The 24,728-nt window shown below is 37.2% G+C and overlaps 1 protein-coding gene across 1 annotated transcript in view; it reads right to left on the minus strand.

The window, feature by feature from the left end:
• LOC145983623 (nuclear receptor binding SET domain protein-like) overlaps positions 1–24,728 on the minus strand; it is a 282,177-nt gene that overhangs the window by 28,426 nt on the left and 229,023 nt on the right. Inside the window, exon 9 of the mRNA XM_083116686.1 lies at positions 7,120–7,271. Within this exon, the coding sequence (XP_082972812.1) occupies positions 7,120–7,271 (152 nt within the window). The remainder of the gene's footprint in view (positions 1–7,119; positions 7,272–24,728) is intronic.

A 24,728-nucleotide genomic window follows, 5' to 3' on the forward strand; every position in this document is an offset into this window, starting at 1 on the left:
CAAATGGTAGTTTCGGCTTTTCCATCTACTATGACATAGTTCAACAAGTCCTTTTCCATCCATGCACATTTCTATATCATTGGATGTTTGATATTCCCGAGAAAACTAATAAAATAATGGTCCCATATGCCTAATACATTTCTCCTTGCCTCATACTGCCATCCTGGCAGTGTTGCCAAACCTGATGTGCATAAAAGAGCTACATTTCACCATTAATAGAGCTAAAGATGACTTTCAAGGAGCTAGGTTAACGAAGGCTGCATAAAATGCCTCCTAGGGTAATTTTAGGTGTCAGAGGGGTGTGGGCATTGCTATTACCTTAAAACTTTACCTTTAAAGTGATGACAATTTATTCTTAGTTTTCACCACCTAGATTTGGCAGCATCACCCATCTCAATAATCCAATGATTTTCATATGAAATAGAAAATAAAGGATTCCCGGATAATAATATTGTCATCTTCACCTTAGCCACAGCGCTATATTTAAAAATAGCTGGGGAGGAAAGAAGGGGTGGGTGACGCAGCCTATATATGAATATCACGTCACATGCAAAATGTACACTCATGGCAAAGGTTGGTCTTTATGGGCCGGAGCCAGTGGTGGCATCATAGTGGGGCAGAGGGTGGGTACCACAGTTCACATGGAGTGCATGAAAGAGTCAAATCTGGCTCCAAAAGAGCAAGTTGGCTACAGTGATCGGCAGCTGTCACAGTGAGAAACACCTAGAGGAAATTGTCCCTCTCCTCCTTAAAGTACACTTTATGCACAGATAAATAAAGGGGAGAGGGGACCTACAGTTTTAACTGGAATCTAAACCACTATGAAATGTGCCTACATCAGGTATCGAACCTGGAACCACTTGATTACAGTGTCCTATTTAAGAACAGATATTTATGACATATACATTCTTAATGTGTGCTAAAACAACTTACGACAGCTGAATAATAAAAAAAAAGGTCTTGTCAATCACTGAATATCATTCAACTTGGGATGAGACTGCATCATTGAAAAATCAATCAAGCTGTGCAGAAACTAATGGTGATGAATGCATAAATATTTATTGATTTAATATAAACTTTTATATTACTTTATAACAACACCTCATACTTGGTAATTATTGGGTCGGTGCATAAGTTTGAGGTATTTTGTTATGGGCTGGCAACACTGTGTTGCGAAGTGTTTGTTTGAAGTTTTGTGTTCATAAAAATACAGTGCATTCTAATTCTGAGCATATCTTGTCTATTTTGCAGACAAAACAAGGTGGAGTTTCAAGTGGACAAGTTGAACATTTCCTGCATATTCTGCTCTTCCAAGTTTAAAGGAGGATCACGTGCAGCAGTAGGAAGTCCTTCGTAATGAAACTGTTCTGGAAACTTGGGTAACTGATTTCTTCAACTCAAAAACCATTTGTGATGTCTACATGGCTAATGCCATATACTGAAAACACAACAGTTCTACAGGCGAGGCATCAAACTCCTCCCCAATATTGGCATTGACCAGGGCCAGATTAACCTATGGGCAACTGGGGCCACCACCAAAAGGAAGCTGTGAAGGGTCTCCACCAAAAAATTGTTTAGCCAGCTGGCTATGCTTGTAAAAAAATACATAAGAAGTTGTATTTTAAAAAAACAACAACAGAACTTCAATATTGTCGTATGTCTACACTTTTCTGGATCCAATTGTAGCACAGCCTCTCAGTCGATCTGTTTGTAGATATCTGAAGCTCAGTATAGGTTATACCATGGATTGATTTGGCTGTGACATGGAAATAAGGCAAACTTATTCAATCAATCAATTCTCAGATACGATTAAGATAATAAATAATCCTACGAAGTACATAACTTTCTTTCATTAATAACATCCTAATAGAACTGTGAGTTTTTCTAGGGAAAACAATTGTGGAGATACTAGAGCTCTCTCTCGGTGCATCAGTGAACTATGGGACACCTAACTTTAAGCAGCGCTTTATCATCTTTTCATTCTCATCATCGCGATTAACTTCAATAGGAAGAACAGTGACGTTGAATAACGTAAATAACAAATAATCGTAAAAAGTTGGAAATGCTGTTCCAATTCCTAACAATAATGAAACACACTTCTTCTCTATCAATTAAATATTTTGGTTATTGTGTTTTAGTTCCCTTGCTGTTGAATTGTCATGGATTGTTCGTGGCGACGTGTGAACATTTTACTTGAAATTCACTTAGCTTCAGGGTATAGTTGAAATGTTGCATGGAAATTTTATGTAAACGTTGATACCTCTTGCTCTAGTAGTTACGTAAGAGATGTTGTGACTATTTTAAAGTGTTTTATGGGGAAGTTCTAGGAAAGAGAGAGAGAGAGATCAGTATTACAATTTTACATGTACCTATCACTCAGTAGATATGAGTACAAGGGCTCGAATGGAAGAGTAGGTTTGAAGCACATGAACGACAAACAGCCCCAATGGGACCGTGACTGTTTTGTTTATTGTGTGCATGCAGGCGGTTGTTTAGTATTTACTATATATTGTAGTTATGGTGTTCACTCTTCATAATATACTGTAGACATTTAGATGCAGGATTTTACTGTTGCTATAGCTTTACAATTTTCGTCCTGTAACTTTATTTTACTGCGTTATTCTCCCTGCAAACCTATCTGCGATATGTTCGACTGTGAATGACTACTGATTCTAAAAACAGGTCTACCATTTCAACTGCAGAAAATTGGTGGTTAACATATTGAGCTAATAAAACTCCTAGTAAAAAATAATAAAAAAATGGGGGGCCCCCACAAAACATTTTGCCCAGGGGCCTCCACAAACCTTGATATGGCCCTGTCATTGACAATGGAGGCAAATACATTACTGACTGAGTGTTGTGACTGTGTATTGTTAGACTACAATAACAATTTTTCATCTTACCACCTGGGTACTTGTGTTAGCATTTCTGTTAACATATGTAATAAAAATTTGTAGCATTATAAAATGCTACAAACTTATACACAAACCCAATAACAAGGAAAAAAGATAAATGGGAGATGGTGGGATATGAACCTCTGTTGTTTCATTCTTGACAAAAAGGTATAACAGGGCAACCTTCTAACCAATTGCTCCATGAGATAACTAATGATAAACTTTGAAAACATGTTGATTTCAGTAGAAACAACCTTGTGCTGGAGTTCTGAACAATTTTTCGCCAGAGATTAAGGAATGGATGCAATTTTCAGAATCATCCAGTATTGTGTAAAATATTTTCACTGAAATTTTGCCTAAAATCATGAGAAATTTGCCCTTTTGTGTTCAAATGTGACATCAACTATGGCCAGATGGAGGTAAACCTGTTCAGTGTTTCAAAATGCACATAAATGTTACAATTTTCAATTTCAGAAAAGAAGAATCATAGATATTCTTGAACATTCGTATTTGTACTTACGTATTTTGTTTAATTGTGCATTGTATTATTGGTTTAGGGTTTCTAGCTTCATGGAATGTGAAAGAATGTAAAAAAATCACAAGAGCATTTTTCTTTAGAAAGAAATACTGTTGCAAGGTTTGCTACTGTAAATTGGCTATGAAGTGTTATGTTGAAAAATTTATGAATTCAGGACTTTGATTTTTTACAGGGCAGACAAACAAGGTGTTGTGAATAGTACATTCCTACAATAATGCAAGGGGTGTTGAAAATAGTCTGATACTTCTTGGGAGGGGGGATAATAACCATGTAAAAAGAGTGGCAGCGTTGCCAGCTTAAGGAAAAGTATCTGAAATTTTGTTTCCAGCATCAGTCCCATGGATGCTGGATTGAAATTTGCATGGAAGTATGACAAAAGACCACTCTTTTGAGTATATATAACATAATGCCCATTCCCAATTCTGAAGAAAGAAAAAAAATATGTAGCATTTTTGAAATTCATAATTTTGGAAAATTTTGAAAATTGGGGATTTCCTGTCGGACATCTAACTGTCAAACATTGTGAGAGTATTATTTTTGTTTTGATTATTACATGTAAAAGAGAAATATGTCAGAAAACAATAGTGGTTGAAGAGTTATACCCTATTTTATTAGATCTATCACTATCACAGACATTTTCAAGGGCCTCCCAATGGTGCAGTAATCAAGGGGTTCCGGGTTCAATACCCGTTTGAGGCACAATGTGGTTTGGATCCCACTTTAAGCTGTAGGTCCAGTCCCGATTAGCCTTAATGTGCATAAAGTGGACTTAAAACACCAAATCAATCAATCAATCAAATCAAATCAGACATTTTCAAATTGCGTTAACAGTTAATACAGTGAAATTGAAGTTATACATTTGGCAATAGTACATTTTTCTCATTAATTCCTTTTTTCTTTGGGGGGGGGGGATCCTTGCCAAGGTTAGCATACTCTTGTATTTCAGTTATACATTCAATGATTTCAGTCCCAACAAGAAAAAGATTTCAGTTACAGTAGAACATCGATTATCCGAATACCGATCAACCGAAACATCGGTTAACCGAAAGTGGTCCAGTCGGTAAATTCAAATGTAGTTCCGACAATTTTGGACTTATTTTCCTAAACGGTAGGCCTACTTTACCGTACTACTTTATATAAGGTATGCATTTGTAAGATGTGTGAACAAAATATATACAGTTTTGTGTTTAATATCACTGTTTCTTTGTTTTATATTGCTCCTATGACACTGGTACAACTTTTTTCATAAATGATCGGTTATCCGAAAAATCGATGCTCTACTGTATATGTTTTTAACTATGCTAACTCAAAAGAATGGTGAACTTGGTGCTCAAGATTTCCATGATGATAACATGTTCCACCCATTCCCCATACAGGTTTTCTTATCAGCTATAACCACTTCACCAAACACTTGACTTGGAAATTATATTTATGTCACTTGTATTGGAGGGAAGTGGAGAAGGTATTCAACCTTGAACCAGATTGATCTTTGTCTCTTAGCCACAATATAAGAGTTGCATTTTTGTTTATCAGAAGGTAGGACAAGAACGATTTGTGAATTGTTTGTATTTTGTAATTGGCAAAGTGAAACTGTTTTATGTTGGGTGAGTCATTTCTGGATGCAGTAGATATCTGCAAGCAATTGCTTTGAAGCAGTTATTTGAACCAGTGTTAATTTGCACCAGCGGCAGCCTCCTTCCAGACAGACTGGCACCAATGGAGGGAAGGGAAGTTGAAGTAACCAGTGCCAGTATGAAAGGTCTTGGGCTAGCATTAATTTTGTTCAGCAACATGCTCTCCCTCCACCCACCCCCTCTATCACTCTCGGTACCTTCACTGACTATTTCACATGATTTCTTGAATTTATATTAATGATTTAGAACACATTAGTGCAATATGGCAAACTTAGGTGCATGTATTAGTACTTCTTTTCTTTCATTGTGTACCTAATTTTACCATTTTAAATATCTTTCAAAAATACATTTTTCTCAGTGAAACATTTTTTTTCTTTATCTTTTGTCCCCCATAAAACATATGACCTAAATTTCACTGTAATTGCAATTTGAAAGCATCATACTTCCATATGTATACAAATGAACAAAAAAGACAGAACTCTGAAATATCTTGGGTATATTTGATGAAATGATGCAGTAACAGCTACCATGTGGAGGTAACTTTGCATGGAAAACCTGTGGTGGTAAACATAGCTACCTCCTGTCCAGTTAAAGGCTAAATGCCTTTCGCTTCTCACAGGTTAGAGATACAACCTTAGTTTTTGCACCAAATTCAATGGAACAATTTGGAAAATGTATGTAATATACTATACTATAGTATTTGAACCTGGCTCTTATTCCAAACTTTGTTAACAAAAAATTGAGAAAGTTAGGTCTTTCATCATCTGTTTTAAGGTTTCGATGTCAATAACTACCAGTTCGATTTGATATTGCATTCAATTCCTTGATTCAATTCAATGATTCCATCAAATAGAAGTATATCATTATATTATTTAATTATAAATACAATCTTTGTTTGCTGTACAAGAAACAAAGGAGATTTAAGTTATCTCAGCTTGACACTGTATAAAGCAAATGCTGAAAGACATTGGAGGGATGTAGAGTGTGTTCAGCTTGTTTCTTCTTGTAGCTGCCATGAATACTATTTCCTACTATTTGAGAAACATGTGGATATCCTTGTCGAACCATAAAATAATTAACCCAGAGTTCTATCGACCAATAGCTCAAGCAGCAACGTTAACAAAAACTTCCAAGTTTGTGTCACTTTGGCACAAATGCAGTGCAGATGGAAGTGGAAGAGAAACAATACCAAAAACAGAAAAGGTGTAGAGGAAGGAGGTTGTTTGGCCAATTTGAATCTTCAACCCAGTACAAGTATGTCTGCAAATGAAAGTACTATATTTTGCTAGTATGTATCATTATACTTTTTGTTAATGAATAATCAAGGGGGAGTAGGGACAGGCTCCATGGGCCCACTCCCTAAATCCACCCTTGCCCAACTGCATTTTGAACACTGTGCTGAAGCAATGAGCATTTGGGTTTTGAAATGCCTAGAGTGTGAATTTGCTACTTTTGCTACTTTCACCTCTTTCAAGACCATTATGATTATGAGAAAATGTCAAAAACCTGGACATGATTTGTCCTGTTATTATTTGTAATAAAAATACTAATTTGTACAGGGTGGTGCAAAAATAATGCAAATGCATGTTTTTGGAATAAGTGTAACATCGTTGATTTTCAAGAAATAAACGTTTTATTAACACCAAAACCATCAGTAAGATATGCAGTTTGGATAGGTATACAGTGAAGATTTAAGTGTGGAAGATGATGTCCTTCTTGCTGTACACACATTTGGAGCCACTCATCAAAGTTCAGCATTGCCTCATCACTCATCAACACAACATCATTTTGGCAAGGCCAATGTGGGGCTTTGAGGAGAGGCTCTGGATGTGTGTACAGCAAGAAGGATGTCATCTTTCCGACATCATCTTCCACACTTAAATCTTCACTGTATACCTATCCAAACTGCATATCTTACTGATAGTTTTGGTGTTAATAAAACATTTGTATTTTGAAAATCAACAACGTTACACTTATTCCAAAAACATGATTTCCTTTGAGCCATCCTGTATCAGTATAAATTTCATGTTGGTATACTAAAACAAAGAGATACCTTTATGAATTTCTGCCCTGGAAAAGAATGCCCAACGTTGTTCTCGTTGAACCCAGCAGCGAGTTATACATGAGTAAGCACATGTCTGGAAACGCTGGTTCTCACAGTTTTTGAGTTTGCAAAGATGAGGACTGCATTCAACTCGGGATTTTCTATGAATAGAAATATTTTGTTATATTATGTAATTAAAAACAGAAACTTTACTTGATGTACAAGAAATACATAAATTCAAACAAACCAGCTCTTATTTTATTTCTAGCAAATATGAAAGACATGAAACATTGTGTTGTACTGTGATCCTTCATGCTCACAACATGTTGTACATTACACAATATAAAAATGACCTTGCTACCTTTACATTTATGTATTTTAAGGGAAAAAACAGAAGATAAAAATTAGACTATGAAATAAATATAAATACACTGCCCTCCAGAAATTAAGCAACAACAAGAAAATGTGAGGTAAAAGAGAAAACAGTTGGAGAAAAGAGAAGAAGAGTGGTGGGCACGCTGATAGAAAGCAACAAATGTGTTAGGGAAAACAGGTGAGTCATAAAGTGTGATCATCGTGCCCTCGCACGGATTTCTGGAGAGAGGCAGGAACTCGTTACCATCCCTCCAATATTGTTGAAAGGGACAGATATGGTGCTGGAGGTGTGCTTGTATGGGGTGGCATTTCTATTGGTGGACGTACTGACTTCTATATCCTCCCAAGTGGCACCATGACAGGTCAGCGCTATAGGGATGAGGTCCTTGCACGTTATGTGGAACCCTTTGCACGAGAATGAGGTCCGGGCTTCATTCTGCAGGACAATAATGCCCGTCCCCATAGGGCACGACTAGTCGATCGGTTCTTGGACGAACACCATATTCAACGCATGGTGTGGCCATCCCGTTCCCCGGACCTTAACCCCATTGAACACATGTGGGATGCTCTGGGGAGAAGTCATGCTGGCCTTGTGCCCCCTCCACAAACACTCCAAGACCTTCAACTGTCTCTCTCCCAACAATGGAGCCTCATACCCAATGAGTTGGTGGAAAACCTTATTGGCAGCATGCGGCGGCATTGTGAGGCATGCATTGCTGCGCGCTGTGATCATATCCCTTATTAGTGTCAGACAACGGTCACTTTCTGTCTCCAACGTTTACCACCTGTGATGCTCCATGCGTACATTTCATTTCTTTTGCCCACGAGTGTACCTTGTTTTGTGTTTCTTTTGTTCTGTAAGGCGTGGGACACTTGTTTCTTTCGTTACAAATAAAATATGTACACCCTCCAGCCTTGTGTTTGATTCTATTGGATGATCACCATTTGTTGCTTAATTTATGGAGAGCAGTGTATTTGGTAGAGCTTTGTTATTAATTAAAAAATGTTCATAAATCAGGGAGAGGATGCTCTTTGAAATTCATACAGTTCTGTGATGCTTGTTTATTTTATGATTGGATATGTAATTAATATTGGATCTACAGTTTAAAGTTTGATTCTAACCATTGTGCAATGAGCCTCTAGTGGGGATCGAACCTGGTACTTTTTATTACAAGGCAACATCATTATCTCAACACCATCCAGAAAGCCCATAGAAAGCAATCAAAATACCTGTAGGGCTCATACCATACAGATACACACACACACACACACACACACACACACACACACACACACACACACTGGAATAGGATGAGAAAAGGTGCCAGAAGGGTGGATAAACACAAATAAAGAAGGAGACAGTAAACACTTACCACATTAAAGGAAAAAGTTTGATATTTCGTTATTTCGTGGCCTTGGTCACATTTTCAACAGAGAAGAAAGCAGTTCACAGATTGACGAAGAGTAGGAACACAGAATACTAACAGTAGCATTGGTACAATGTTGCCAGAGAAAGACGATAGGAAACAAATATAAGGTACTTTCACCACCATAGGGTGGGTGGTATCGGAGAAGAAGGGAATAGGTTATTGGTTGGCCAGGTTAAGTCCGGGGGGTATAGTGGCGTGCATGCCCTTTCCCATCGCCTGCGGAAAGACGTGTCTGAGTGGGGGGGGGGGGTAAAAAATGGATTATAGCAACACGGAAACAGTTATTGAAGGTGGTGTTATGGCTGTTGGTGTGGATGGCAACTGTGAAATCAGAGTTTTGGGTAGAGGAACGGTGTTTATTCATTCTTAGATTCAAGGGGGTGGAGGTTTCGCCCAAGTAGAAGTTGCCGCAGATTTGGCAGATGAGGGTCTAAATACCCCCCCCCCCCTCAGACACGTCTTTATATGGGGTGTCTACAATTTCGTAAAAATGTCATTCTTTGATTTTTCCAAGTTTTCCCCGCCAAATCATTAGGGCAATTATTGTACATGAATATGTCTTAAAGATATCACAATATTTAAGCTAAACACTCACACTAAGAATCTCACTTAACCAAGTTTTGGAATATTCATTTCACATGCAAAAGTAAAAATGAGAAGGGAATCTCAACAGTAATTGGCTGTTGGGTAGGGGGAGGGAAGTAAGTATTGACTAATGATGAACAAAGAATTATTTTTTATGAAAAGTAATCTCAATTTTAGCATAAATAGTACATAATTATGGTGCAATTGATTAATATGTGTCTTCATTCTAATAACTATCTAAAGAACATCCCTCCCACAAAACAAGGAAGTAGTAAATTCTAATAGCCGCTTATTGCACTAGAGCTCTGGATAAACATACTTCAAAAAGTTACCCTTTTCCTACATTATAAGTTGTCCGCAACAAATTCAAAATTTCTTGATTCTCCTTTCTTTCTTTGTTCAAAAACCTATTGTTAGTGCACTACAATAAAAATTTTAATTTTTTCAGAATCACAAGAAATGTTCCTGACATTTCCATGACTTTTCCAGAGAAAAGTAAATTCCCAACTTCCCACAATTTCAAAGTTTTCCAGACTGTTATGAAAGCCAGGTACCTATTATTTTCTTTAACAAAATTTATGTCAAATGTATCATCTCTATCAGAATGACATCTTTTATGTCACTTCCAAATGTTCTCTAGAAGGGTTCCCATGTGAACTCTAACTGCACATTAGGGTGTATCGAAAAAAAACTTTTTTTTCGAAATGTTAAGGTGGCTAGTGCGAAAAAGTGGCCATTTGTGATCAAAAACACGTCTGATTTTTTTCAGATTTTTTTGCGCATCGACCTTGAAGTTTTGATAGTGATTTGGTTATGCAACACGAACAACAATTTCACAAAAATGTCATTATTTGGCTATTTCATGTGTTTTTTTCTGCATTATGGTCATTTATTGTTTTGTTTATGGCAAATATGTTACATTCGTGCCTTAGGGGTGGTTTCCTATGCTGTTTACGTATGCTTTTGGTCAAAAATTGTCAATTTCAGGCTAAATATTCCATTTTTTTCTATTGATGGTTTCCAATTGGTTTCGACTGTGTTTTATTTGAAGGTTTTCCGATATAAAAGACTAAATAAAATATTTTGGCTTTCTAATTGCTAACAGTTCCTCAATTACTGTCCAGCGCTTCGCTTATTTTCATAGCTTATTATGCTTTGAAAATAACCCAGAGCTCACCACGAGGAGGTGGCTGGACTGCGAGCTCCACCCACCCAAATGATGTTGGCAAACATAATTTTACTAAGGGGCAGGCCAAGATTTTCTTCTAGTTTTCTCCTTGAACTTTATAGTAACTTTTTGTTCGAAATGTTGGCATATGTTCTCTAGATTCCAATTCCGCTTTGATGTAGCCATCACATGTGCTGGTGCCGAAAACGGAAGAAGCAGCCTCTGTGATAGAGTAAGGTGGGGTAAGACTGCGCGGCGGGTAAGACTGCGCACCGGTTTTTCGAGGTGAAAATCACACACAGTTGGCACCATTGCGCCACCGTTACTTCGTCCAAGATGGTAGCCAGCTGTGGACAGTGGTGAAGATACGTTTGAAATTCGTTGTGCTGAGAGAGGTAAGTGAAAAGATTTTGAGGGTGTTTGCTATTTACTTTGGTACTTCGTGTTTTGAGTACTACGTCACTGTGAATGTATACAATATTATGATTTTCATGGATAGAAGAAGCTGTGTTAATGCCGAGCCCACCTGTGTATTAGTTTCCATTGCTTTGTGCAATGACTGGGCAGCATCACGTGATTTGTTCAGGAAAGCAGCACGGGGCAAGACTGCGCACGTGCACAATTTTACCCCACAAGTGTGTGGCTTGCAGGTGCAAGTGTGTGGCTTGCAAGGCCCAGCCATTAGATCATTTTTTGGTCCACTGAAGTCCTTTCATTCATCTGAATGTGATAAGTGGATGAGTAACCATCCGGGTCGCCCAATCACAGTTTACCAAGTGGCATCCATTTTTACAAAGGAATATGGGAAGGCAGCTACAGTTGGGAATGCCATGAAGGGCTTTGAAGTGACTGAATTATGCCCATTCAATCAAGACATCTTCACTGAGGACGAGTTTCTTCCCTCTACTGTGACAAATGTATCAGCTCCAACTCCATTTGAGCAGCCTTCAACAAGTGGGGTTAACAATAATGGATCATACGGGCACATTTCTGTTAACCAGATATCACCACTTCCACGTGCAGAGCATATTCAGCACCGCCGACGAAAGGGAAGGCAGTCTCAGGTGTTAACTGGATCTTTATTCAAAGTCAACTTGGAAGCCTCCTTGGCTGAGAAAAGTAAGAAGAAAGTTCAGGGGAAACAGAAACGGAACATCATTGTTGAAGCAATGTAGCAAGCAGAAAACGCCAGAAGAAAGAGTACAATTGCCCAGGTTGTAATGAGAAGTACAGCGATCCTCCAGTAGAGGATTGGATCCAGTGTTCCACATGTGACGTGGTGGCATGAAAATTGCACCTCGTATGAAACAGGAACCTTTATTTGTGATTTGTGTTAGCGATTCCTAACCCAAGTGCAGGACGGGATTCACTGTGCCTACTGTGAGAATGCCACGAGAAACGTATCCCATATGATAGAAGAACTTTTTAAGGTGATTTGTGTTTCTTTTTATACAAATGTGACTCTGTGTAGAAAGTGCGCATTCTTACCCCAACTTGATCGCAGTCTTACCCCGCGGTGCGGGTAAGACTGTGCATTTGCATGGTCACGGTTTTGTAATTGTTTCATGCAGAAATATTGTTCATTCAGCTTTCGGAAATTTACTATGAGTCAGCAAAGGATAGTGCAATGTGTATTGCATTTTTCAAGTGTGTCTGTAGTTTCATAGCTTGAATATAAAATTATGAACTCAAACTGCGCAGTCTTGCCCCACCTTACTCTAATTTTCACAAGTTGCTCCACTCCTTGTGTGTGGCAGGGGAAGTCTTGAATTTCCGCTATATTTTTGTTTTTAATGTAGTCATCTACTTCTTCATTTGTAATATTATTGGCCAACGTAGGCTCGTGGAGGGAGCATGAAGCCCAATCAACCATGTCATAGTATTGGTCTGCATTAAAATTGATGGTTGGTAAAACAAAAGTGCGAATTCTTTTGCCTTTTTTTAATCCTCTTGCTTTCTTAATTCTTTGCCAACCAAAACTTCTTATTTCTGGGATTTTGTCGGTTATTAAAGCCAGCAGATTTTCAGAATGGGCCAAGAATTTGTTTTGTTGAATGACCCTATTAATCAGATCTCTCAAGTGGTGTGGGAGAAATCGGGACAAGTAGATCAAATTCCACATACTACATAATGAAGGTGTACGCACCGGTGCGGTTTGGGATCAAGAAGGAACCATTGATAACTGACGGAGCCCGACACCTCTGGAATTTGATTTTTTTTCGATACACCCTACTGCACATTCACTGAGATTTTCCTGAGTTTTCCAGACTCTTCACATTTTTACAGAGTACAAAATGCTCAGTACATTACTATTTATAATATATTTTACAATGTCCTATGGCATATCTGCTTTATCATTAACATTGCCAATCTGATATATTTATCAACAGTCTGTAACAGTCTTATAATTTATTATTCTTAATATTTTTATGAATAAAAACATATAATTTAAGGGATGGTTTTGTAAAGCAAATGTCTAAATAGGCAGTTACTTTCCAAAGGCAAACCCCATTCACCTAGTTACATTCATTACTTAAGGAGGCGAATGAACCATTCATGGAACATTCAAGGAATATTTGCAATTTTATATCAGATCAGTATAATATTCACTATCAGTAAAGAAAAGAAAGTAATGTGCTCCCTTGTGCTTTGTACCACACCATGAAGGGGTACAGGGGGTATGGAGTGTACCTTACCCCCTGTAATTGCAGTAGGCCAGTTAATGAATTTTGTGCAGTAGTTTATCAGTATCAGGCAATAACAAAACTAACTACAAGTAAAGTGACATCTTTGTACACATAATTAAGTACTAATGTTTTTGTGGGAGTTTTTACACTGTAGTACAGCACACAAAAAAAATTCAAACACAACATATACCTGGCATTTTCATCAATACTGTCACAACTTTGTAAGGAACCACCTGGTGGTTCCTCACATGGTGTTCAAAGCAAAAACTTCTCCCAGAGAGAATTAACATGTAAGTCATTGCTAGTTGAGCTATAAAAGTGATAGAAAATTTAGATGGTGGAATTGAAAGATTACAAAAACCATGTGGCTGTTATAGCACCCTGTAAGATAGGGAAGTCAGTTGATGAAATTTTCAAGGTTCTCCAGAAGTTTTGAATCTCCAAGTGGTTCATGTATAGCAACAATCCAGTGTCTCATTGACACTGGAACAGTGAATGACAGGCTCAGGCAAGGACAGCCACACATTGTAAGAACTGCGCAATTGGCAAAATTAGTGGAGGCCAGTACATGCAGAAATCCTGTATAGTATCAATCAGTGATGGGCTCTGAACTGAACATTGCCAAATGTCCATGTTTCATGTGTTACAAAGTGACGTAGGACTGAAAGAAAATTTAAATACCACAAAAAAGGCAAAGATACTGCAAAATTATCTAAAATACAAAAAAAGCCGACAAATGCACAATAAAGATAATGGAAGGGAAACGAACTGATATCAGGTTTAGCATTGTTTTGAAGGCTCAGAAAAGAAGATGATTCTTCATTAACTTCCGAGCCAAGGCCATCACATTCTTCATTTCACCAAATACTTTCTGTTGGATTATGACAACAATTTGGGTATTTTTCGATCCAAATTGATGAGAGTTACTATTGCTTTTTAAAAAATTATAAAAACTACTTAGAGTGTATGGTAATAATAATCAAGGATATATAAGGTAAATTAGTTTCAAAATATCTGCAGACTTTTCACATCTAGCACGCATAGATTGACTGGAAAATTAGTGCTTTGAAATAAATCTCATCTAGAAATTGAATACCTTAGTGCCGGAAATAAAAAAAAAAATACATTGGGTTGTGGTGACAAGAAAAAACAGCATGAAAAGCAGAGGTTAAGGTCCCCAGTTGACCGGAGTATCTCCAAAAATGGGACATAATTGGATATGGATATCGATGCCCTCCATGCATTCCACTGGCCCTTTGGCTCTGTGCCAGAGGCATTTGGAGAAGCAGCATGATGACGGAAGATAGCAACCTGTAACACACGAATCATTACATTTTTTATATATTTTTTTCTGCTGGTTTTGGTCCACTCCATTGCTTCCTTTCTTTTGATGAATGGTACCAGATGTCTTTCCTTATTCATTGAGACACACAACTTAGTCGATTCGGCTAACCTAGGGCACCGAAGGCGAAATCTGTGTGAACCATTACCCTCTTAATCGTCATTATTGTTGCCATATCTGGTTTGCGCCAAAAGAAGATGTTGTCTGAGTGCAAATATATTTTAGTGGTGATCTACCCTAATTAGAAGGAAAAAAATTAAGACCCCTTTTGTTACGAAATGTTATCCTTTGTTCATATAACTATACCCTAAAGAACAACCTATATTTCGGATAACATTAGCCACAATTACAGGTTTTGTAGTTGTGTGCTTGTGCGTATGTGTGTGTGTATGTTTCTGTACAAATACACACATACATACACACACACACTTCTTACTTTACCTCTAATTTTATGTCACCATTCTCAATTTACCGAGTACAGTATGGTGTTGCAATAACGTAAATGCCCCCTTAAAGATGAAGCATGTGGCAACAAGGCAACGTCAGTTCTTATTGAAGCTCATAGCAGGGAACAGCCTCAACGGTGCATGATACATTGAAAATTCAAGCACATTTATATTGAGAACCTCATATTTCCAACAACTTTCCCTCTTTCCGTTTTTCACCATCTGCACTAATAACGCAGTTGTCCTATGGTGTCAGACTTTTGAAACACCCTGTATATATACAGATTGTCAAAAATTGAACTATTCTTATTTCATGGGCTTAGACTGACACTATTTTATTCTGGCACATCCAAAGCATAAGGTTTGATCCAAAAACATGATCAAATAGCAGAAAGGGTTATTTTTAGACTGTTCGCAGCCATGTTGGCCACCATATCTAATATTATTTGATAAAGTGGGTCTTTTTAATTTCTTATTATCATAATACAGTTAAAAACTGCAAATTAGGTCAAAATAAGATGTCATGAATGATAAATAAGCAATAAACTAACAGGTTTCAGGTATAGAATCTTCGTCATGACTGCCATTTTGAAGATGCCATTACAGACAAACGAGGGCTTAAAAACCTGGGGTCTGGGGCATTTTAGGTTCCTGAATTAATATTACATCCCCAAAGGGCATGCTCTCTGCCGGCAGTAAAATATTCTTCCATTTTTTTTTCTTGCGTTCCAACCACATTAAGAATGCAAATGTGTAGAATAACCTTCCGAGTGACAACAATGTAGTCAATTAGGTTACATATAAAGCTGGTGAAGAAATATTTATTAGATCATTATTTTTATTTAACAAAGTAGTATCTGACAAATAGTATTTACAGGTATGCTAATCTTGAAAAAAATAATTGAAATACTGGTAATATACAGGGTGGGAAATAACCTTTGCTAGGGTTCTGCAGGAAAACTGTGTCAACATGGAGTCATTTGAAGTGTGGTGTGTTAAAGTAGGTTTTTTTTTCTGTGTTTCAGGAATAAATTACAAGATGGTGAATCAATCTATTGTGTGACAGTGAGGAGCAGCGAGTTGTCGATCGAATAAGAGCCAATGTGTTTCGAGAAGCAATGTAAGGTGGAGCAGAATTCATCAACTGCAAGTAGGTCGCCAAGAAACTGCATCGAACTGAACGTTGGGTAACTGACAATTGGAAGAAAGGGTACGATGATTGCTATGCCCACTTTAGTGGTGGGCATCCACAAAAACTATCTCAAGAAAGCAAAGACATCATCAGTGGAAACAATGGGAAATGGCGACTCCTCCATTGCCTACCCTGAATCGTCTTCGTGTTGTGAGAGAAGCAAACAGTGGACATACTAACTTCAATTTTTTTTTTTAACCACAATTGTCGTAGTAAACATTTGGTATTACCAATGCCAATGCCAATGCTTTATTGACAGGTTTTTTGTAAGTATCGGGACCATTGTGCCCTTGATTTACTATCATGTTCTTACAAAGTAGTGTATGTACAACATTTCTCTTGCTATAACCCGGGTCGACTGTCGGCCAGGATTTGGACAACAGTTCATCTGTATTATTTCACTAATTTGAAATTGTTGAGTTCCTTGTTATAATTTTGCATTGACAGAGGAAGGAAATAATCACTATTATTTTTCAAACCATACAATAGTTCAGTGCACTGTTTAATAGACTTACTTAATTGTGAAACTATTGAAAATATATAGATAATAGCAAAAGCAAACCACATGAAAATTCAGGTCAATTCTCTAAAAGGAATTCTAAGCTGATATATATATTTTTTCAGATCTTGGAATATCACAGCGGTTTTTCGAAAGGAGAGGAACAATTGAAAAAAATCTGCCCTGGTGGCAGCCAAAGGTCCAGCTGAGCCTCAGCATTTGGAAGCTGCACAACATAGGCACACCACGAGCAGGATTAGTTATTCTCTGGGAAAAGAGAGAGGGAATGTTCTTGAATAGGAGGTGGAGTCGAACTACTGGCAATATTATCGAAACGTTTTATCTGTAGAACAATCTCGAATATAATGAGAATATAAATATACAGTTTGAATTTCCAGGTCTATGTGTTCAACAGAATCAGTTAATGAGACTTCAGGGGTAAATGTGACAGTTTATACTGTCAATTAGATGATTTATTTGTGTTTAGACCAAATTCCTTTTGTGCAGTCCGATACTTTCATGAGACAAAAAGGAATTTTTAAGCCAAGTGGGTTCAACAATAATTCAAATACTAACTACCACAAAGGGTCAACCATTAAGGCTGAACATTTTATGAATGTCAAGAAGAGAAAGCAAGAATATATTGCATATGTAGAAATTTTAGTTGAAAATGCATGCTCGACCAGGACCTGGACCAGGGGGTTTCTGGCATACTATGCAATTTCCCTGCCAACTGATGTACCCCAGGCTTCACCTGATTTCTTGCTTTCACTGCAGGTAGCTCAGTTGATAGAGCAATTGCACAGTATGCCAGAGACCCTGGTTCGGGTCATGGTCGAGCCTGCACTTTTTGCTAAAATGTCTACTTAGTGCAAACCATAAGATGATGCCTGTTGAATGAACAAGCACGGAATAAAGGAAAATAAAAAAACTGAGATTTCCACTGGTTGAGGAGACATTTTTTTCTTCTGTGGTCAACACGAGCTGCCATTTCAAGGTGACAATGACACAGTGACCCACTAAGGGAGATTTATTTCACACTGTCATTGCAGTGTGAAATGTTTCTGATGATTGTTCCATTCCGAACGACATGTATCATGTGTCCCTTTGGTCTGAAATATTCCTAAGTCTTGAAGATCCAAGTCACAATTAGGAAAATTAGGGCATTGTTAAGGTTAGGTGTCAAGACAGGGGACCACACACTAAAAGATCATATCATAACCTGCAGGAACTGAACCTCTTAGTTCAGTCTCCAATACGAAATGATAAAAACTTTTGGTGACCTGATTTAAGAAAAATGTCTGAGATAAATGAGTCAGAATTTTATCATAATATTGGGAGATGAAACTTTAGACATGTTGGGAAAGAAATAGTTTTCTCTGTGCATTAATTTCTTTCATGATCTTTCATGATCCAGCTGTGTTCAAGAAGGTTTCTTTTGTTTAATGCCGATATATGACATGACTGCTCAGGCAGTCGCAGAGACAATTTTGAACACTTGTGAGTACTTTGGCATGAATATATATGAACAATTTGGTGGGCTTCAGTTGCACCCCATTTCTTGCACCCACACTAACACTAGGGCCTCTTAATGCCCCCCATTTCTTGTACCCAAATGCCACCACTGGCCATAAATATACATGGGTGAAGATTCTGTCTATACCCCTATAAAAATATGTTGTTTAACCCCCCGAAAATAATTTCTGGATACATGCCTGTTACTGGGTGCACATTTCATTCCAATTACCGTATAAACATCAAATTATCAGAATTTTGTTTTAAAATATTCAAAAATTACATTTGAATATAAATATCTGTTATGTAATCACAGAATACAGTAACATTCACATAATAGTGGTACGAAATCAGTGAAGGTGTGCACACCATTTTTGCAAATCCCACAAATGGTCAAAAACCCGGAAAATAATCAGCCAGTATTGATAAATAAAATCCAGAAGATACCTTCTGATAGTGATATTACTTGTATTGGCTGATACCAATACAATGGCACTGGTATGTTATAATACATTTTAAAATCCCCATGCTGCTTGCCAAAAAGTCATTGATCTGTTGATATGATTAAAATGAGTAACAATTAGAGCATCGTTAGAAGTCACGAAGTTAGGCTAGAAAATAAATTATTTACTATGTCTTAAAAAAACCTATTACATTTAAGTTACTAAGATATATTGTTTTAACAATTTATATTCAACCCATGTTGCATGTAGTCTAAACTTTACATTTCTGTTATTTGTGCTCTACCATTGCTTTTTACCAGCATCTCTCTGATATTTAACTCAAGGGAATCAGATATCTGTTATTTTCATTTCGGTCACAGCAATGAGTTCTTAATTGTCAGATGCATGGCGACTTACAGTGTTGCATGATATTTCCAACCACCTATGTGTGTGTGTGTGTGTGTGTGTGTGTGTGTGTGTGTGATTGCTGAGAGGTTAGAGTGAAACTCTTTGTTTCGGGAGTGATGATGAATCAAGAGATCGTGCTTCATCTTTGATATCAGACATAAATGTGAATACTTTCGCAATGGACACAAAACAAAAGAAATAATTTCATCATGAATATGATGTGAGCTATTTGAGATTAGAATTTACATGGTGTGGTGATAAAAGATGAAGGAAAACCCCAGTGTGTGCTATGTTATGAAGTTCTCTCCAATACTTCCATAAAACCAAAAAAAAAATGTGATTACACATGGAAACAAAACATTCAAGTGCTAAAGATAAAAGTGAAGAATATTTTCTTATATGTTTTATCGAGATTTAAGCAGGAGAAACATGTTGTGTTCAAAGTAGGGTCACTGAATTTGAAGGCTTTGGAATCATCATATTTAGCTATTCTGCATATTGCTAAAGGAGGAATAGCCCATTCTATAGGAGAGGAATTGACCCTTCCAGTAGCTAAGGATATAGTTAAAACTATGTCTGGTGAAACAGAAGCAGTGAGATTTAATTCCCCTGTCTAAGGATGCAGTGCATCACCATATTAATGAAATGGCTAGTGGCGTGGAAAATCAATTGGTCGCAAGAACAACAAACAGTCAATTTTTGCCTTGCAGATTGATGAATCAATGGACATTGACAAATCAGGGTACCATCACTGAAAATTTCCTTTTCTGTGAAAAGTTACGCATACACACAACAGCAGAACATATTTTTGAAATTCTCAATTCTTAACTGACTAATCACAACATTGACTGGAAAAAATGTGTTGGACTAACCTCTGATGAGTGTTGAACAAAGTGTGGAAGGAAGAGTGCGTGTTTGTGGAGTGGCACCAGAGGTGATTTGGGTGCACTGCTTCATTCACTGGAAGGCATTGCCTGCTAAAATTATGCAAAGGGGTTTCAAAGCTGTTTTCAACCTACTTACTTCTTCTTCCCCTTCGTGCTGTCAGCCATCTGCTAAAACTGTTCCTCTCTTGTGCCATTCTCTTAACTTCCATTAGTGTCTTCCCTCTTTTAGTAGCCATCTCTGACAGGTATTGTTCTCATTCTATCAGAAGTCTTCCTTTTCCTCTTCTTCCTTCTGACCTCACTACCATTACTTGTTTCAGTTTTCTTTCTTCTTCCATTCTCATAACATGGCCATACTAGCCCAGTGTTCTTCTCTCTAGTAGATCTCCAATTGATTCTACTTGTAGCTGTTCCCTGATTTTAGTGTTCCTGATTCTATATCGTCTGGTTTTTCCTACGACTCCTCTGAGGTATTTCATCTCTGTTGCTGTTAACTCTTTCGCTGCGGTCGTCGCTTTTATGCACAGCACGCCAGGTGCCTTGCTCCGCGGAAGTCACATTATTGCGAGTTCATACTTCCACTCGCTGCGGATGTCGCATTTTTGAAGTACGTCACTTTTAGTAGCCTTCTGACATCTGTTGATAGTATTTTGAACTATTTGAACTTGTAGGTTTGTTTATATCCCTATCATGTCACTAATTTCGCCTCCGTTTAGAATTATTTGACAAACGAGTGTTGAGTGCTCTGACATGTCAGTTTCAAATGCATGTTCGAATGTAAACAACATGGCTTCGTCAAGTCTTCAACACTTGTCTGATAATGATGTTACTCAACTGTTATTTGCAGACTCAGAATCAGAAGGTGAATTAAGTTGTGACGATAATAGCGACAGTTTTATGAGACTTCAAGTGGTGACAGTGATTGTGTAGTGTCTGATGAAGAATTTGTACCGCCCTCCGTAACATCATGAAGCAGAGTGCAAAACAGCATTGATCTAGGTGCGGGAATTTCAAAATTTTTCAAAATATCATACCACCAGGGACTACAGAATGGTTTGTCAGTGCAAGGAATGACTTTTGTAAGTTCTCTATAACATATTTTGCAATGTAATTTTGTAAAATTATTCTTTCTAAAAAAATGTTGTTTTTTTTTCAAAATTTCAAAATTTTTCAAAATATCATACCACCAGGAGCTACAGAATGGTTTTCAAGTGCAAGGAATGACTTTTGTAAGTTCTCTATAACATATTTTGCAATGTAATTGTGTAAAATTATTGTTTCTAAAAAAAATGTTTGTAAGATTATTGTTTCTAAAAAAATGTTTGTAAAATTATTGTTTCTAAAAAAATGTTTTTTTGTTTTGTTTTTTCAAAATTTCAAAATTTCAAAATTTTTCAAAATATCATACCAACAGGGACTACAGAATGGTTTTACAGTGCAAGGAATGACTTTTGTAAGTTCTCTCTCATATATAATGCAATGTAATTGTGAAAACTATTTTTTATAAAAAAAATACATTTTTCAAATTTAATTACGCAGCCAAGGGATACTGTGTGCCAGAGAATTCCGCAGCGAAAGAGTTAATCTACTTTTATGCTTATTTTGGAGGGCTAAGCTTTCTATGCCATGCAGCATTGTTAGTATAATTATGATTTAAAAATCCTTAATCTAGTGTTTTCTTGTACAGTGTCTCTCAAAAGTTTTAGGACGACATTTTACACTAGGCAACCCAATTTACACAAGGCGTTGGTGGGTTACTTGTAGAGTTAGGCTCAATTTCAGGGTTGCCACAAGCACAATATATATTTATGAAATACGCGAAAGAAAGAAATCTAAGTACTAATATTATTGTATGAAACTAGAAAAAAATTCAGTATTACATTTGATGTAAATGAAAAATACTTTCTGAAAGAAAGAAAATCTATTTTCTAGTACTTGATTGCTGATGAGTCTACACAAAGAAAAGAGGAGAGAGGAAATGGAAAGGGGCAAAAGAGAGGAGAACAGAAAGGGGAAGATAAAAGTAAAGGAGGGAAGAAAATAGAGGACAGAAGTGGATAGGGGAAGTAATGAGGAGAAAGGAAAAATATTCGAGGAGAGATGAGGAAAATGGAGCAAGAGGAGATACGAGGAGAAAAACGAGATGATAGAAGAGGAGTTTGGAGAGGAGAGGAGGTGACGAGAAGAAGGGAGTGGAGAGTAGAGTAAAAGAGAGAAAAAGAGAAGAACGAAAAGAAGAGGAGAAGAGTGCAGCGGAGTCGAAAATCGAAGAGAGGAGAAGAGGTAAGAGAAGTGGAGAAAAGTGGGATGGAGACAAGATGCGAGAAAAGTAGGGAAGGCGATATGAGATAAAAGCAGAGGAGAAGGAGGGGAGAGAAGAAGGAGAAGGAGAAGAGAAGAACAGAAGGGACTGGAGACAAGAGGAGAGAAGAGATAGTTGCAGAAAATATCTTCTCGGCGTCAAGAATTGATGCGTTGATCAGTTATCAACATGAAACATTCAATAACATTTTAAAATGTATTAGAGAATGTATTAGATTGGTGCAAAATGCCTTTGGGTTGAGTTCAGAGCAAAATAAAATCTTCCACGTAAGATCTTTGATTCTACTTGCGATTATATCACTAAAAACATGAATGTAATTTTAATATTTATAAGTATTATCGAACTTTTCTCGGTTCGTTGAAATGGAGATTCTGTAATTTAATATTTCCCCTCCCCTCATCATTAATTCCAAACTGAATCATTCCGTTTCACATGGCGTGGACAATGAACACAACGGGATATGTCTAAAACTTACAAAAATTTTCTGCCACCGGAGGGGTTTGAACCTATGACCATTAGGTTGCCAATCCTTAACGTTAACCACTAATCTAAAAGCTTTCGCTCCTGAAAGCAGGCAGAAGGAGCTGCCCAAGGTGAAATATAGATGCAATATGCAAAGAATACTTGTTTGTAACAAAGCAAACAAAGACACTCCTAGTACAAATCAGCAAAAACATTTAATGAAGAATTGCACATGATGAAAACTTTTCAGTCGATATTTGTGGAGATTTCTTTGCATTGAACTCAAGTTGGAAAATGGGTAAAATTAGTGTGTCCTGAATTGCGACAAATATAGATAGTTATTTCATTAATATTTGTCAATGTCTTTGAAGCAGCACACAATTGTCGTTAGAGTATCATAATTCACGATCTTATACATGAAAATATCCCTTTGAATGTTTCATGTCGATAATCTGATCAATACATCAATTCTTGACGCCGAGACGATATTTTCTGCAACTATCTCTTCTCTCTTCTCATCTCCAGTCCCTTCTGTTCTTCTCTTCTCTTTCTTCTCTCAACTCCTTCTCCTCTGCTTTTATCTCATATCGCCTTTCCTACTTTTCTTGCATCTTGTCTCCATCCCACTCTTCTCCACTCCTCTTATCTCCTCTCCTCTCTTTGATTTCCGACTCCACTGAACTCTTCTCCTCTTCTTTTTGTTCTTATCTTTTTCTCTCTTTTACTCAATTCTCCACTCCTCTCTTCTCATCTCCTCCTCTTCTCTCCTCTCGTTTTCCTCCTCTCTTCTCTTCATTGCTCCATTTTCTTCATCTCTCCTCAAATCTTTTTCCTTTCTTCTCAGTACTTCTCCACTCTTCGTCTATCCTCTCTTTCTTCTCACCTCTACTTTTCCTCTTCTCCTTTCGCTTTCTCTGTTTCCTCTCCTTTGTCACCTTTCGTTTCCTCTCACCTCTTTTCCTTTCTGTAGAGTCATCAGCAATGAAATGCTAGAAAACTTTTTTTTTTCCTTTCAAAAAGAATTTTGTCATTTGCGATATAATAGTGATATTTTTTATATTTTTATACAATAATACTTTTTTTTGTTTCTTTCGCGTATTTCATAAATATCTGTTGTGCATGTGGCAACCCTGAAATTGAGCCTAACTCTACATGCAACCCACCAACGTCTTGCATAAATTGGGTTGCCTAGTTTAAAATGTCGTTGTCCTAAAACTTTTGAGAGGCACTGTACCTCCTTTTTTTCTACTATTATCTGGTAATATATTTTATTTGTTTCTAGAACCCTTCTTCTACCCTTCCATTGCTTGTTAATATTGTTCCAAAATATTAATATATATTCACTTGTTCTAGCTGTTCTCCTTGCCATTTAATTTCCAATCTCTCTTCATTCCCATGCTTTGATATATGAATTACTTTACTCTTCTTTGAGTTCACTATCATTTCTCTATCTTGTATTGAGCTGGCCAATTGTATGTTGTAGTTCTTGTTTACTTGATGTTATTAATGCTATGTCATCAGCATACAGAAGTGATTGTACAGAACATCAGTGCAGATATTTCCGGAAGTTAGTTTTACAAAGAGTAACAACACGTGCTAACAGTTAGTTAACACTTCATTAGTGTCCAACACGACCGACCGCGACGCGATGTACAGTGCAACATTTTTGGTACATGACAACCTTCTTGGAGAGCATTCTCCACAGACTACTCACTACAGAGCAAATACAAATTGATAAGTCAATTTGGCCATGTTGGGAAAGTGTGTCTTTGGTACAACCTTCAACAGTTTCCTATTTCCAACCTTACATTTTTGAGTTCTTCTTCAACATTGTTTATGTATTTGATCCATTAGTA

This window comes from Lepisma saccharinum, chromosome 2 (genome assembly GCF_977018435.1).
Source record: "Lepisma saccharinum chromosome 2, izLepSacc3.1, whole genome shotgun sequence".
Lineage (NCBI taxonomy): Eukaryota > Metazoa > Arthropoda > Insecta > Zygentoma > Lepismatidae > Lepisma > Lepisma saccharinum.